Genomic DNA, 16,433 nt, shown 5'->3' with positions numbered 1-16,433 from the left:
TGCTAGTTACATTGAAAAATATTTAGCAAGCATGTCCATTTAAAATACTATAGATGAAAATAATTTATAAAAGAGACTTATTGGGAAATAATGGACAAAGAGAATGGAAAGCACATTCAGATAGACCTAGATTTGAACATCTATTTTGTCATTTACTAGCCGCATGAAAAATTAGTTTCCTGGTCTGTTTGCTCATCTGTAAATGGGACTATTAATAGCTTCTCTTGCTCAATTGTTATTCGTTTTAAAGATAATGTGTGTAAAGCATTTATCACAGTACATGACATGTAATTGGTACTCAGTAAATAGTACGCATAAGTAGAGATTGAAAATGTGCCACTGAGATTTAGAGAGCATCTTTTAATATTTCTACTACCCATCTTTGATTGATGTGTACTCCCTGGAAAATGAAGTCATTTAACATGAAGAGGAATGGGTAATAACCTTGTTTTTACACAAAACTTTGTTCTCGAATATTCCCAAGTAAATGTGGCTCTAAATTTAAAAGCACATTGGAGATTTGGAAAGAGGGTAGAAGTAGAAATGTAAAAAATTTAGAAATACATTTCTATAGAGTGTTGCTTGACCCAGCACCCTACTTCAAATCATTTCAAGTATGTTATTAGACATCATCCAAAACTTATATTAAGCTGGGAGAAACATTGATTTCTGTCACTAAGCTGCATAAACCTACCATAGAACATCACTTATTTTATCATTTTGTGCTTTTTAGCCTTAATAATTTGACTTTTTAAAATTTATAACATTTTCCAAAAATGTTATGTAACACATTAAAACATTTCCATTGAAGTACAACATAAATAGTAATTATATGATTTCGTGAGTATTCACATGTGAATGTCCTGATGTAATCACTACCCAAGCCAGGAAATAGATCATTACAAGTAAACTAGAAGCCCCATATATATCCCCTCCTAATCAGCACCTCTTTCCAAAATTAATATTATATTAGGACAGATTAGTTCTGTCATTTTTTTTTACAGTATATATTCTTGGTGTCCAATTTATTTCATGCAGGATTATACTTTTGAATCATTTGTGTTGTTGCATATAGCTGTAGTTCTTATTGCTGCATAGTATTCCATTATATAAATATACCATTTATGCTAATGGACATTTAGACTATTTCCAATTTGGGGCTATTATGAACAATATTCTTATGAATTTTCTTGTATTTATCTCTGTGCTGATATGCATATGTATTTCTGAAGTATCTAGGACTGGGAATGCTGGGTTATCATATATGCATGTATGCAACTATACTAGATAATACCAAACAGTTTTCCAAAGTGGCTATACTAGTTTACAGTTCCACTACTACTATATGGGAGTTTCCTTGACTCCATATCCTCCCTAGTACTTGATATTGTTAGTTTTAGCCATTCTGGTAGTATTGCTTTATGATTATAATATATTTATGTGATGATTAATAAATTCAGCACTATTTTATTTGCTTATTGATCACTTGGATAATCTCTTAGGTCAGGTCTGCAGATCTCTCAGTGGATACCAGCACCTGCTCTGGTGGAGATGGCAGTGGGGTGAAATGGATTCTGTGAGGATCCTTAGTTTTGGTTGTTTAATGCACTATTTTTGTGCTGGTTAGCCTCCTGCCAGAAGGTGGCACTTTTGAGAGAGCATCGGTTTTGGTAGTATAGGAAGAATCAGGCTGTGGGTAGGGCCCTAGAACTCCCAAGAGTATATGCTCTTTATCTTCAGCTATCAGAGTGGGTAGGGAAGGACCATCATGAGGGCAGGGCTATATGTGTCTGAGCTCAAGACTCTCCTTGGGCAGGGCTTGCTGTGGCTACTGTGGGGGATGGGAGTGTGGTTCCCAGGTCAGTGGAGCTGTTCCAGGAAGATTATGGCTGCCTCTGCTGTGTCATGCAGGTTGTCAGGGAAGTGGGGGAAAGCCGGCAGTTATAGGCCTCACCCAGCTCCCATGCAATCCAGAAGACCAGTCTCACTCCCACCATGCCCCTCCAAATAGCACCAAGTTTGTTTACAGGCAGTAGGTTGGAAGGACTGAGAACTTGCCCCAGGCTACCAGCCTCCCACCTGTGAGAACAAGTAGGACTTTCACATCTCCCAGCCTGTAGAGTCTGCACACCAGATTCACACCCTCCCTTGAGTTCTGGCCAGGAGACTTCCTGTTCAGTTGGAATTGTTAAAAATGTAACTGGCCTATCATATGGTCTATCTTGGAGACTGTTCCATGTGCTGATGAATAGAATATATTTTCTGCTATTGTTGGGTAGGATGTTCTGTAAATATCTGTTAAATCCATTTGTTCTAGGGTATAATCAAAATTATATCAAATATTCTCTCAGACCACAGTGGAATTTTTTAATTTCTACTTTGATTTCATTGTTGACACAATGATCATTCAGGAACAGGTCTTGGTGACCTGTCTAGTGCTGTCAGTGGAGTACTGAAATCCACCACTATTATTGTGTTGCTTTCTATCTCATTTCTTAGGTCTCATAGTAACTGTTTTATAAATTTGGGAACTCCAGGTTTAGGTGCATATATATTTAGAATTGTGATATTTTCCTACTGGACTAGTCCTTTTACCATTGTATAATGTCCCTCTTTGTCTTTTTAAACTGCTGTTGCTTTAAAGTTTGTTTTGTCTGATATAAGAATAGCTACTTCTGCTCACTTTTAGTGTCCATTTGCATGGAATATGTTTTTCCACCCTTTACCTTAAGTTTATGTGAATCCTTATGTGTCAGGTGAGTCCCTTGAAGACAACAGATACTTGGTTGGTGAATTCTTATTAATTTTGCCATTCTGTGTCTTTTAAGTGGAGCCTGTAGGCCATTTATATTCAATGTTAGTATTGAGATGTGAGGTACTATTCTATTCATCGTGCTGTTTGTTGCCTGGACAACTTTTTTTTTTTTCATTGTCGTATTGTTTTATAAGTCCTGTGAGATTTATGCTTTAAAGAGAATCTATTTTGGTGTTATTTCCAGGATTTATTTCAAGATTTATCACTCCTTTAGCAGTTCTTATAGTGCTGACTTGGTAGTGGTGAATTCTCTCAGAATTTGTTTGTCTGAAAAAGGCTATCTTTCCTTTATAAACCTTAGTTTTGCTGGATACAACATTTTTGGCTGATAGTTGTTTTGTTTAAGGAGGCTAAAGATAGGACTCCAATGTCTTCTAGCTTACAGAGTTTCTGCTGAGAAATCTGCTGTTAATCTGATAGGCTTTCCTTTATAAGTTATCTGATGCTTTTGCCTCACTGCTCTTAAGATTCTTTCCTTCATCTTGACTTTTGATAACCTGATGACTATGTGCCAGGGCAATGATTTTTTTATGATGAATTTCCCAGGTGTTCTTTGAGCTTCTTATATTTGGATGTGTAGGTCTCTAGCAAGGCCAGAGAAGTTTTCTTTGATTATTCCCTCAAATATGTTTTCCAGACTTTTAGATTTATCTTCTTTCTCAGGAACACCAATTTTTCTTATATTTGTTTGTGTAACATAATCCTGAACTTCTTGGAGCCTTTGTTCATTTAAAAGAAATATTTTTTCTTTGTCTTTGTTGGACTGGGTTAATTCAAAAGCCTTGTCTTGAAGCTCTGAAGTTGTTTCTTCTACTTGCTCAATTCTATTGCTGAGACTTTCCAGTGCATTTGCATTTCTCTAAGTGTGTCCTTCATTTCCCAAAGTTGTGATAGTTTTTTATTTATGCTATCTATGTCACTGGCGATTTTTCCATTCATATCCTGTATCTTTTTTTTTTTATTTCTTTAAGTTGGGCCTCACCTTTCTCTGGTGCCTCCTTGACTAGCTTAATAATCGACCTTCTGAATTTTTTTTCTGGCAATTCTGAGATTTTGTCTTGGTTTGAATCCATTGCTGGTGAGCTAGTGTGATGTTTTGGGGTTGTTAAAGAACCTTGTTTTGTCATATTACTAGAATTGTTTTTTTGGTTCCTTCTCATTTGGGTAGACTGTGAGAAGGAAGATCTGGGACTCAAGGGCTGCTGTTCAGATTCTTTTGTCTCACGGGGTGCTCCCTTGATTTGGTGCTCTCCTCCTTCCCCTAGGGATGGGGCTTCCTGAGAGCCAAACTGCAGTGATTGTTATTGCTCTACTGGATCTAGCCAACCAGCAGAGTTACCAGGCTTCTGGCTGGTACTAGGGAATGTCTGCAAAGGGTCCTGTGATGTGATCCGTCTTCAGCTGTGGATACCAGCACCTGCTCCGGTGGAGGTAACAGGGGAGTGAAGTAGACTCTGTGAGGGTCCTTAATTGTATTTTTTTTAAGTGCACTGGTATTGTGTTGGTTGGCCTCCAGCCTGGAGGTGGTGCTTTCAAGAGTGTATCAACTGCAGTAGTATAGGGAGGATACAAGCTTGCTCTGGGGTCAGGCAGTAGGCAGGGCCGTAGAACTCGCAAGAGATTAAGTCCTTTGTCTTTGGCTACCAGGGTCAGTAGAGAAAGACCATCAGGTGGGGGTACCATTGTGTGATTCCCAGGCCAATGGAGTTATGTTCCCAGGGGGATTATAGCTGACTCTGCTGCGTCACACAGGTTACTAGGGAAGTGGGGGAAAGCTGGCAACCACAAGCCTCACCCAGCTTCCACACAGCCTGCAGCCTAAAAGGCCAGACTCACTCCCACCGTGCCCCCACAAAAGCACCAAGTTTATTTCCAGGAAGCTGATGAGCAGGGCTGAGAACTTGCCCCAGGCTACAGGCCTCCCAGCTGAGAAAGCAAGCTGACTCACAGTTCCTCGCCTTTTCTGGTATGTTTCTGCGGTAGTTCTTGGAGCAAAAGTTCATGATGTGAGTCTCCACATGCCGCTCTGTCCGACCAAGTGGGAACTGCAAGTTAGTCCTGCCTCCTATCTGCCATTTTTTCCCAGACCTAACATTTATTTTTAATATTAAACCAACTTTGCATTCTTATAATAAACTCAATTTGATTGAGCTATAGTAGCCTTTTTATATAATACTGAATTTGGTCCTCCTAATATTTGCCTTAGAATTTTTGCACATACTTTCAGAATGAGTGACATTAGCGTATGAATTGCTCATGGTCTCATCATAAATCACGTGGTACAAATTGAGTAATCTGAGGAAAGTTTAATTATGGGACTGTTTTCCAAAGTGTGCACATGTGGTCAGTGAAGGAAACGAAAGGAATAATACACTACTCGTAGTTTGAGAGCCCTCACCACCCCCAGACCTCAAGGAAAAAGGTAGGAGTGGACCATGAGGTTTTGTACAAGGAAGTGCAACATGTAGTGGACCAAGCAGGAATGACTCTTCTGCACCATCCAGTTTCTTATTCTTCATTGGCAAAACTGAGATAAAAGCCAGAGACCAAGGAAGCCCATTGATGCAGCCTGTACAGATCAGCCGTCTGAAGTACAAAGACAGTGGAAAAGGGTGAAAATTGTTCAGCATGATAATACCTGGCACTGCCTCTAATTTTCTTTTCTTGTAATATCTTTATCAGGTTTTGGTTGTAATCATTTGGTAAAACAAGCTGGGAAATGTTCCCTCCATTTCTGGAAGAATCTGTCTAAAAATAATGTTAGTTTTTTAGATGCTTAGAATATCACCCATTGAGCTATCTTTTCCTCTGATTTCCTTCGTGGGTTGTCAATTTTTTTTTTTTTTTTTTTTTTTTTTTTTGATGGGGTCTCCTCTGTTGCCCAGTCTGCAGTGCAATGGTGCCATCTTGGCCCACTGCAACCTCCACCTCCTGGGTTTGAGCTGTTTTCCTGCCTCAGCCTCCCAAGTAGCTGGGATTACAGGCACTCATTGCCATGCCTGGCTAACTTTTGTATTTTCAGTAGAAACGGGGTTTCACCATGTTGGCCAGGCTAGGTTGGTCTCGAACTCGTGACCTCAAGTGATCTGCCCACCTCAGCCTCCCAAAGTGCTGGGATTATAGGTGTGAGCTACCACACCTGGCCTGTAGGTAGTCAATTTTTAAAAACTTTTTGTTAGGGAAATTTTCAGAAACACAAAGATAGAGTAATACAGTGCTTACTATACAATGTGTGGTCCATGGAACCAGCAGCATCAGCATCATCTAGAAGCTTGTTAGAAATTCAGACTCTCATCCCCACCCCATATCTACTGAATGAGAATTACTTTTTAACAAGATCCCCAGAAGATGGGCATGCACATTAACATTTGAGAAGCACTGTTGGGGTGTGGTGGTTTGGGTTTTGATTTTGGTCTGCTCATTCCATCAGTCACTGAGAAAGATGAGTTAAAATCTCTCACCTTAATTGTGGATTGATTATTTCTCCTTTTAGTTCTGCAAATTTTACTTTTTGAGACCATGTTATTGGGTATAAATGTAAAATTGTTACGTCTTCCTGGTAAATGGAAACTCATATCACTATGGAGCAATCTTTCTGTTTTTTTTCTTTACAGTCTACTTTGCTGTAACATTCTCAACATTCTTGTGTTAATATGGTCAAGGACAATCTGTCTAGATTGATCATCTTTGTCCTTTATGTGGAGAATTTATTTGCATTTCATGTCACAATTGGTATACAGTATTTGGGTTTAAACCTACCATCTCACTCCTCTTTCTGTGTGTCCCACTTCTTCTGTCTTCCTTTTCTCTCTTGCTTTTGCATTGAATCATTATTCCATTTTTTAGCCTCTGTTAAATTGTTTTTTATATACTGTTTTATTGATCATTAAATGGTTACCCTAAGTGTTAAAACCTGAATCTTTGTCTTATTAAAGTCTAATGTAAGTTAATACTTTCATTGCTTCCTGGACAGTTAGCACCTCAGAATGATTTAACTCCATCTATCCCTCTTGATCCCTCTCGACTTATGTTCTATTATTGGATATTTTTATTTTCTCTAAATTTTAAATATATTGCAAGATTATTTATAGCCAACACTCAGCTGGATTTATCCAATTAATTACTCTTTCATTGTTTTTCATTCCTCCTTCTATCCCCATTCTTCCATCTGGGATTATTTGCCTTCTGCCTGAAGAATATACTTCTCTTAGTATCAGTTGATAATGAATTTTCTCAGTTTTTCTTTGTCAGAAAATTCTTTATTTTACTTTCACTTTTGAAAGATATTTTTCTGTATTGAATTTTAGATGAGCAGTTATTTTCTTTCAGCCCATTGAAAATATCATTCCCTTGTCTTTTGGCTTCCATTTGTATCTCTTATTGCTACTCCTTTGAAAGTATTGTGTCTTCTTCCTCTAGCTTCTTTTAAGACATTTTTTGTAAGTTTTGTAATGTTCCCAGTTATGTCCTAGATATTGCTTCTATTCCATTCTGCCTCTTCTCCTTAGTCTTTTTTTTTTTTTTTTTTTTTTTTTTTTTTTTTTTTTTTTTTTTTTTACTGTATCTTGTAGGTCTCTTAATCTCCTTTGTGCTTTACATTATGTGTTTGGGGAGTGGTGACTGTGCTTCTTTCTGGATATTTTCCTATTCAGCATTCTCTCTTCAGTCATTTCTACTATGCTCTTATGTCTACCCATTAGTTCTTACTTTTAAATACTGTATTTTTGTGTTCTAGGGTCTTCATTTTGTTACTTTATGTAGTTTCCAGTTCTCTCAAAAATTTTCAACCTTGTCATTTTTCTTTGAATATATTAAACATTTATCTTAAATAATGCTGATAACTTCATTATTTAGATTCCCTGAGGATTGATCTCTGTAGGCTGTTTCAGATTGTTACCATACTGTCTTGTTTTATTACATGCCAAATATTTTATATTACAATTTACAGAGATAACTGGAGACTCAGGATGATGTTATCTTCCTCTAGAATAGATTTATATTTGCTTCTGACATGATTTGTAGCTGTTTCATATCACTGTAATGTAATCAGAGATTAAGATGATTTCAAGGTGGGATTCACCTCCTGAAAGAACTAGTCTATTTCCTATTCTTGTTCTTATTCCTAGAGTATGGTCTTTCCAAGTCCTGGTCTTATATTTGGGGAGGGTTGCCCATACCCCTCCCTTCTCGAAGAATACCCTAAACTCTTTTTATTAGAAAAACTGCTCCATTTCTCAATATCTAAATGGAAAATTAGTGCTCTATCTGTAATTACCTTCTCCAGGATCTCAGACTGTAATTCTTTATAGCCTCGTTAGCTCTCTGATGCTAACAAATGTGTTTCAAACAAATGTGGATTTTTTTCCTCCAACTTTTTTCAGTTCTCAGAGAGAGAGTTGGTTTGAATTATCTTGTCTGCCATTTCTAGAATGATTAGGGGTCAAATGACATAATGACAGAACTCCTGATAATATATTTATAGTATTTGCTAATTTTAATATTTTAATCCCCTACATTTGTACAGCACTTAGCAGTTTACGAAATCTTTTTGTATACATTTTATCATTTAATAAAGGAGGTATTAATATCCCAATTACAAAGATGAGAAAACTAACTATCCAAAGAGGGCAAATGACTCAAGCAAGTTTACAACAGCCTAACAACTGAGCTGATACTCAAATTTAAATCTAATTCTCAAGTCTAGTTATTTTTCTACTATGCCACAGATATGAACTTTTATGTTTTAATGTTTATTGTTCTACTTATCAAAGAAAGAATGTAAACTTATGATTCTGTTTTGCTTTGTTTAAAAATGTGATTCAGCATGATTCCACCTTTCCACTGATAGACTCAAGTTCCCAGAACCAGATTAGAAAACGCATCGTACTTGAAAAGTTGAGTAAAGTGTAAGTATGTAATTGCCATTCCAGCTTTGTAGTAGTTTTAAATTAACTTGACATTTATGAGCTCATAATGTGTAAGTATTATCCTCAAATTTTGAACATTTTGAAAAATAATGTGAAAAGTTTCCATGGATTTCTTCACTTGAGAAATTTGGATTTTTAAGATATTTTATCCAAGAAATACAAATTTTTGTGTAGAGGACACAGAGGCACATCATAAAGAGGAAAGTTGAGATTGTGAATTTAGAAGACCAAACTACCTTACTCCCACCTAATCAGTGAAGTCAGGGAAAAAATATCAAAGCTAGACCCATTTAAGTACTGATTTGTGGTAAATGTGTCACAGCAGTTTCAGATGTGAATAAGATGTTATTACAAAGTTTTAAGGGTCTGTTAAGTCACTCTGCATGCATATCCTTAGAACCATTTCACACTCAGCAACTTGAGTTTTTGTTCAGCTCAACGCACTTTTAGCTTTAAACTTCCCGTGGTGGAAAGTATTGTTCTTGTAATTAGCCCAGTCATAAATGACATTTAAAAATTGCTATCTTGATTTTTCTTTCAAAAAGAACTTGAAGATTTTTTTTTTTCCTGAGGTGTGAGGGCTGTGTTGAACTTTTCAATCTGCATTTTCTTATTTTAGCAGAAAACATGGAAAAGTGTGTCAGTCATTATTTAAGGGTTGTGAATATGAAGTTTTATTTTGTAGCAGTTTGAAAATATGGAAAACATTTCACATTAACCAAGGCATAAAGAAGAATGAAGACAAAACTAATTATGGTATAGGAATTTTTTGTTGTTTGTTTATGAAAGAGTTTTCTTCTCATTATCAAAGTTAGACCTTTTTTGGTTTTTTATTTGAACCAACCAATTGTAAAAAGTGTTTATTTCAGAGTATCAGAGGAAATTAAATATGTTGGATATTAGATGACACTCAGGAATTGTTAATTTGGATGGTTATGATCATTTTATTGTGATTATATAAGAAAGTGCCTTTGTATTTAGAGATAAAAATGGAAACGGGTCAAAAGACATGACGACAGGTATTTACTTTAAAATATTACTACAAAATAAGAAAAAAAATGGCCAGGTGTGGTGGCTCATGCCTGTAATCCCAGAACTTTGGGAGGCTGAGGCAGGGGGATCACCTGAAGCCAGGAGTTCAAGACCAGCCTGGGCAACATAGTAAGACCCCCATCTCTACAAAAATAAAAATAAAAATTAGGCCGGGTGTGGTGGCTCACACCTGTAATCCCAGCACTTTGGGAGACTGAGGCAGGCAGATCACGAGGTCAAGAGATTGAGACCATCCTGTCTAACATGGTGAAACCCTGTCTCTACTAAAAATACAAAAAAAAAAATTAGCCGGGCATGGTGGCGGGTGCCTGTAGTCCCAGCTACTCAGGAGGCTGAAGCAGGAGAATGGCCCGAACCTGGGAGGCGGAGCTTGCAGTGAGCCGAGATCCTGTCACTGCACTCCAGCCTGGGGGACAGAGTGAGACTTCATCTCAAAAAAATAAAATAAATAAAAATAAAAATTAATCGGGTGTTGTGGGGTTACTACTCAGGAGGCTGAAGTGGAGGATCGCTTGAGCCCAAGAGTTTGAGTCTGCAGCGAGCTGTGACTGTGCTCGTGATTAAACTGTTCTCCATAGTGGGTGTACTAATTTCCGTTGCCACCAACACTGTATGAGGGTTCCCTCGTCTCCACATTTCTAACTAGCGTTTGTTATTGCCTGACGTTTGGATTATGCCACTGCACTCCAGCCTGGGTGCTGAAGGGAATGAGAAATGAAGCAAATGTAGCAAAAATTAAGAAATTGAATCTGGAAATAGATATATGGGATTATTACTGTTATTTCTATTTTGGAACATGTGTGAAGCTTCCATAGTAAGAAGCTTTTTGTATTATCACACTGGTCTTAAAAAGAAGCTTTAAAAAAATAAAGTAACACATACTTTAGCAAATGAGGCAATACAGAATGGTTTAAAGAAGGAAGTAAAAATTACCCGTAATCCCACCGCTCAACAGTAACTACTATTAATATTTTGATGTGTATCCCTGACATGTATATGGCATATGTATATTCATTCTATTTGGTTCTCTCTATGGATAAATCTAGAAGGGATGAAATATGCTTGATATGTAATATATATGAAGTACAATGGTATTATATAATATGTTTTTATAAAAATAGGATAATACTATGTACATTTTTCACTTCAAATCTATCATGAATATATTTTTGTATTAAAAAATAGATTCACATTATTTTAAATGTCTTATTCTATGAAATGGGTGTATCATAATTTATCTAACCAATCACCTATTGATACACATTTGTTTCCAATTTTTCACTACTAAAACTATTTCCGCTACAAGCATATTTTTTATGTTTATCTGATTATTTCCTTAGATTAAATTTTTTTCATAGTAAAACTGTTGGGTCAAACACATTTAAACTGTTAATATATTATTGTCAGATTGCTTCATAAAAAGGTACTAATTTTTACTCCCACCGTGAGGATTTAGTAAGGAAAAATATACCGCACTCTCAGATTGGACCATTTTGGGGGCAGTTGTGTTCTTTCCATCTTGGTCTAATATTTGAAAATAAACAGGTAAGTAAAACTAGGGACAAGAATTTAAATAGCTGCCAAAATGACTTTGCATTTCAGTACTTCACACTCAGTAACAGACTACAAAGTGGAGTGTGGGGTTACTATGAATGTTTCCTTATGAGTTCTCACCAGTCATAACCTAGGTTAACCTTTAAATCATGACTGCTTCTACCTAAATGCCATTATTACCTATGGAAAATTCAGATCTAGGCATGACCCAAAAAAAGTTTCCATATAATTAAGTTTGTTTTAAAATAAATGTAATTTTTTAATTTTCAGATTGCCTGGGCTTCTGGGTCCTCTTCAGATTACATTGGGAGATATTTACACACAACTTAAAAATCTTGTTCGAACTTTCAGGTTAGTATTATATTACAATCATCCTTCTCAATTATTTTGACTTTATTTATTGCCTTGCAGAATCCAAAGGCACAAAGAAAGTAAGTGACTTACCTTTCAATGTCACAGATCTAAATACGGTCTTGTATTTTTCTCCTCCACTAAACAACATTATTTTTCTCTTCTTTTTAATGCAACCTTTATTTGCTCAAGCCATTATATAGTTTACTTTGGATAGTTTATTTATGGAATAGCCTAAAATTGAGAAGGAAAATTATATCTCTGACACAAAGCCAGTAATACTATGGGTTTAAGTGAAATATTAAATATATATTGGATGACCCACACTGTGCCAGGCACTATGGGTAATGTAAAAGAAACATAATGCCACCCTAAAGGAAGAACTCTCCTGTATGAAGATCATGTGAGTACAGTGAACAGTACAAGACAGTGGGTAATTTAATATTGAATTACACAGAACAGACTAAAGTGCTAAGAACTTTAAAGGAAGGGAGAATAGAGAATTGATATCAATTGTGAGTGAAACTGTTGTGATTTTTCCTAAAACTATCAAGATAAAAATACTCAATCAGGCTAAGACTAGGTTCTCTCTACCAAGAAGCATAGCAATAAGCCTCTAAATGCCTTATTAGGAGAATTGTACCAAATGCACATTTCAGCCAAATGCCAGTGACCAAATATTAAAATTAACATTTGCCTGTGGCTCATGTTGCACTGACACAGAATAAACTTCTAGGGTAGAAGAATTAATTTATCCAAGACATTTATCCTATGTATTTATTATTGTAGTTTATTATTGTCAACAATAGCAGTCAGATTTTAGAAGTGTAAAATTACAGTACAGGAACAATTTCTTGGCACTATCAGCTGTTAGATTTCTCTTGCAGTAACATACTGCACATCAGTAACACCTAATAGACAATCATTTTAAACTGGCACATTTAAAAACATCACTAACCTTTTTGTGTGCCAAAAGTAATTCAGGAAAAGGTTTTTCGGTAAGGATTTTACTAGAAAGAGTTTTGTATCTAGAATTCATAGTTTAAGGCAAACCTCAAAAATTATTTGTCTTCAAAGCCTTGTCTTCAGCTGCTGAAAAGGATAATTTGTAATAATATACGTTAAACTATCAAACCTTCATAGATTCAAAACTATAGATGTCTTAAAACATTACTCTAGAGTCTTCTATAGTGAACTTTGACTAAACAAAATGTGCTTGGGATATCTCAGTTTTCTCTAAGTTTTATCTTAACACTTTGTTATATCATGATTAGATATTATATTTGTATTATTATATATCTGTTGTTTATATAATTTAGGAATTTTTCCAACTCATGATAGTTTGAGGGGACATTGATTTTCATTCATCATCAATTCCCCAACAGAAATTTGAATGCAGGTCTTCAAGGTTATTTTCTTTAATGTTGTGACTACTAGTAGGTCATACGTTTCTGCAAAGTTTGAGTTATTATAAAATCTAATGTCTATTATTCTGTTTTAGATTATTTAAATTTTCATTAACCTATTCCCAAGATACGTTCTTGAGAAAGTAATCTAGTGTATTCAATATTTGTATTAACTATCAATCTATTTTCCTAAATAATTGAAAGTTGTTACTGATTGTTTTGTACTTAAAATTAAGTTTCACAGACATCATAATTATTGTGGTATTTTACTCTTCAGTTGGCTGATAAAACAAGCACATAAAGACATTTTCACTTCATTTTATCTAGGATGTTTATATTTGAAACTGAATGTTTAGGTAATGATAAACTGAATGATATGATTGTTCTAATTACTAAGATTTTTACCCTCACTAGGTGTCATGAAAACTATGCAATTTGCCAGGCTCGGTGGGTCAAGCCTGTAATCCCAGCACTTTGGGAGGCCGAGACGGGTGGATCACGAGGTCAGCAGATCGAGACCATCCTGGTCTACATGGTGAAACCCCATCTCTACTAAAAAATACAAAAAACTAGCTGGGCGAGGTGGCGGGCGCCTGTAGTCCCAGCTACTCGGGAGGCTGAGGCAGGAGAATGGCGTAAACCCGGGAGGCGGAGCTTGCAGTGAGCCGAGATCACGCCACTGCACTCCAGCCTGGGCGACAGAGCGAGACTCCGTCTCAAAAAAATAAAAATAAATAAAAAAAAAAAAAGAAAACTATGCAATTTGAAGATTATTGATTACTCACAAGTTCAGGGATGTCAATCCTCAGATTGACCTTGGACTTTGCCAAAAGAGGGTTTGAGCAAAATAACAAGTCCAAAGCTGAACTTGTCTGCATGCTGTGTGCCCTGTTAGTAATGACGAGAGACATTTTTTAGGTATCTTGTCTTATACCTATCACAGAACCATGCATCCAAAAGGAGATAAGTATTTAAAAACTGTCTACACTGATGATAAAGTTTAAATATATATACACAGTATGGAAACACTGAAGTTTAGGATTTGTTCAGGATTTATCAGGGATGAATATCATCATACTAACATAAAGTTGAGTGAGGGAAAATGAAGGTCAGATCAGGCAGAGGCTGATCATTGATTTTTTTTTTTTTTAAAGACAGGGTCTTGCTCAGTTGCCCAGGCTGGATTTCAGTGATGCGATCATGGTTCACTGCAGCCTTAACTTCTGGGCTCAAGCATCAGCCTGGCTAATTTTTTTTTTAAGTTTTCTGTAGAGATAGGGGGCAGTCTCACTATGTTGCCCAGGCTGGTCTTGAACTCCTGCCCTCAAAAGATCCTGCTGTCTCTCAAAGTGCTGGGATTAGAGGCACAGGCAAGAGCCACAGTTCCTGATCATTTCATTGATTTTCAAAGGACTTGCCATTCACCTTCCTGCAGACAACACATATTTAATTAGCATTCTGAGCAAACTGATAAAGTTATGCTGTACATATCAGAAAACATTAGAATAAACCCTATGGTCTCCAACTATACATTTTTTATCTGGCTTATGTAGAATAGATTAACTAGCAATTTAATTTACTTTGTTTATATTTTTTAGAACAATATTTTTCTATAGATCTAATTTGATGTCTCTTTTTTAAAAAACTATTCTGAGGTTCTCAAAAGTTACTAGAAACTTTAGGGAAAAAAAGTGTTAGGCTACCCCAGATACTTCTAATCAGTGAGATTTGCTCAAATTTGGAAGCTTATTGGAATCACCTAGGGAGCCTTAAAAAATTACCACCTGTGTCCTACTCCTCCCCCATCCAACCCCCACTTCCCCAAGGATTCTGATTTAACTGGTTTGGCATATGGCATTCAAGGGACAGGATTTTAATGCTCTCCAGGTGATTTTAATGGATAGTCAAAGCTGAGCACCTACTGCTCTAGGGCATAATGCAAAAAATAATAATAATAATTTTGGGACTAATACCTCACTGACCTTCCCAGTCCCTTGGTTTTCCTGCCTGCTCCCTTCTGGCAGCCAGTCAATAATTTTAGAACTTGCTGAATGGAGACTGGTAATAGTGACATTTCTATTGTAGTGATTCTTCACAGTTGTTTTTTTTCTCCTACGTCTAAGGACCTCTTTATTTTTCCACCATAGAATTGTTAAGTAGTGACTAATTTGTGTTTTTTAAAATATTATTATTATTAATGAAAAATACAGCCAGGCACAGTGGCTCAGGTCTGTAATCCCAGCACTGCAGATATGAGGAGACATTCAAATGCCCTTTTCCTCTTATAAACTATTATCATTTTTTTCTGTCATTCCTATTTTCTGGCTGTGAGTCCCTTCTAGTTACTTTCTGCATTATTTAAATACTTGATTATATGACATTTGAGATTTGCTTCAAAATTATCTAGATTAGCAGTAGTGTTGAATATGGGGTTGTTATAGAAGAAACGTGATTAGCTGGGAGTTGGTAATTGTCAAAGTTGTGATGTGTATATAGGAATTTATTTTATATTATCTCTACTTTTATATATGTTTGAAATTTAATAAAAAGCGTTGGGAAAATAAGCCCAAAAACATATGCTTTATTTTGGTAGGAGGTGTTATAAAATTCTGTTCCAAAAACCTTGGTGTTAATTATTTTTGAAAATCTTTACTCTTCAGTAACTATAAGTCAAAGTCTGTAGCTTTGATAAAAATTGCTTAAATTGGCTTTACTGTCCTTCAGAAAAGTGTCAGTTGCTTAAAATACAGAATGACCTCTGATAAAATAGCTGATTTGAAGTCTTCAGATTCCAGATTCTGGACAACGTTGGCAGGTCTGTGACAGTTTGTAGGCTAGGGCTGCCAGGCGAAGCTTCTGGAAAAATGCCATATTGATGACAGTAACTATTGTTGAGAAGTCTTTTCAATCAATACTGATAGTGGGAAAGAGTTGACATAAATAACCGTATCCTTCTCTCTGAAATGGCAATCAATAATAGGAACTTGGAGAACAGTGATTCTCAAGCCAGTTGTGCATCAGAATTACCTGGGGAGCTTTTAACAACTATAGATGTCCGGCTCCACCCTAGAGATTGAGTTTCATTTGGCTAGGGTTGGCCTCAGTCATTAGTATTTTCTAAAAGCGCCCCCGCTAGACAATTCTAATATGCAGCCAGGGTTGAGAGCCTATTTTGGGACCTAAACATAAAGCAGTTTTTTCGGCTCTATAAGAATTTCCTCAGTGAATAGAACTGTCCTTTCCACTGAACTTGCATTACAAATCTGCTATCTAGAATGTTACATTGGTTTACCTGTCTTAACGTAAAGCAGGTTCCATCAGAATCTG

At 36.2% G+C, this 16,433-nt stretch overlaps 1 protein-coding gene across 7 annotated transcripts in view; it reads left to right on the top strand.

The window, feature by feature from the left end:
• RPAP2 (RNA polymerase II associated protein 2) overlaps positions 1-16,433 on the top strand; it is a 93,997-nt gene that overhangs the window by 32,181 nt on the left and 45,383 nt on the right. For all 7 annotated transcript variants that reach the window (XM_023230995.2, XM_023231002.1, XM_023231001.1 and 4 more), the window contains 2 exons: positions 8,639-8,721; positions 11,620-11,700. In XM_023230995.2, coding sequence (XP_023086763.1) covers positions 8,639-8,721; positions 11,620-11,700 — 164 coding nt within the window. The remainder of the gene's footprint in view (positions 1-8,638; positions 8,722-11,619; positions 11,701-16,433) is intronic.

This window comes from Piliocolobus tephrosceles, chromosome 1 (genome assembly GCF_002776525.5).
Source record: "Piliocolobus tephrosceles isolate RC106 chromosome 1, ASM277652v3, whole genome shotgun sequence".
NCBI lineage: Eukaryota > Metazoa > Chordata > Mammalia > Primates > Cercopithecidae > Piliocolobus > Piliocolobus tephrosceles.
Note: the sequence above shows the minus strand (reverse complement) of the source record. Positions and strands in the feature narration are given on the sequence as shown.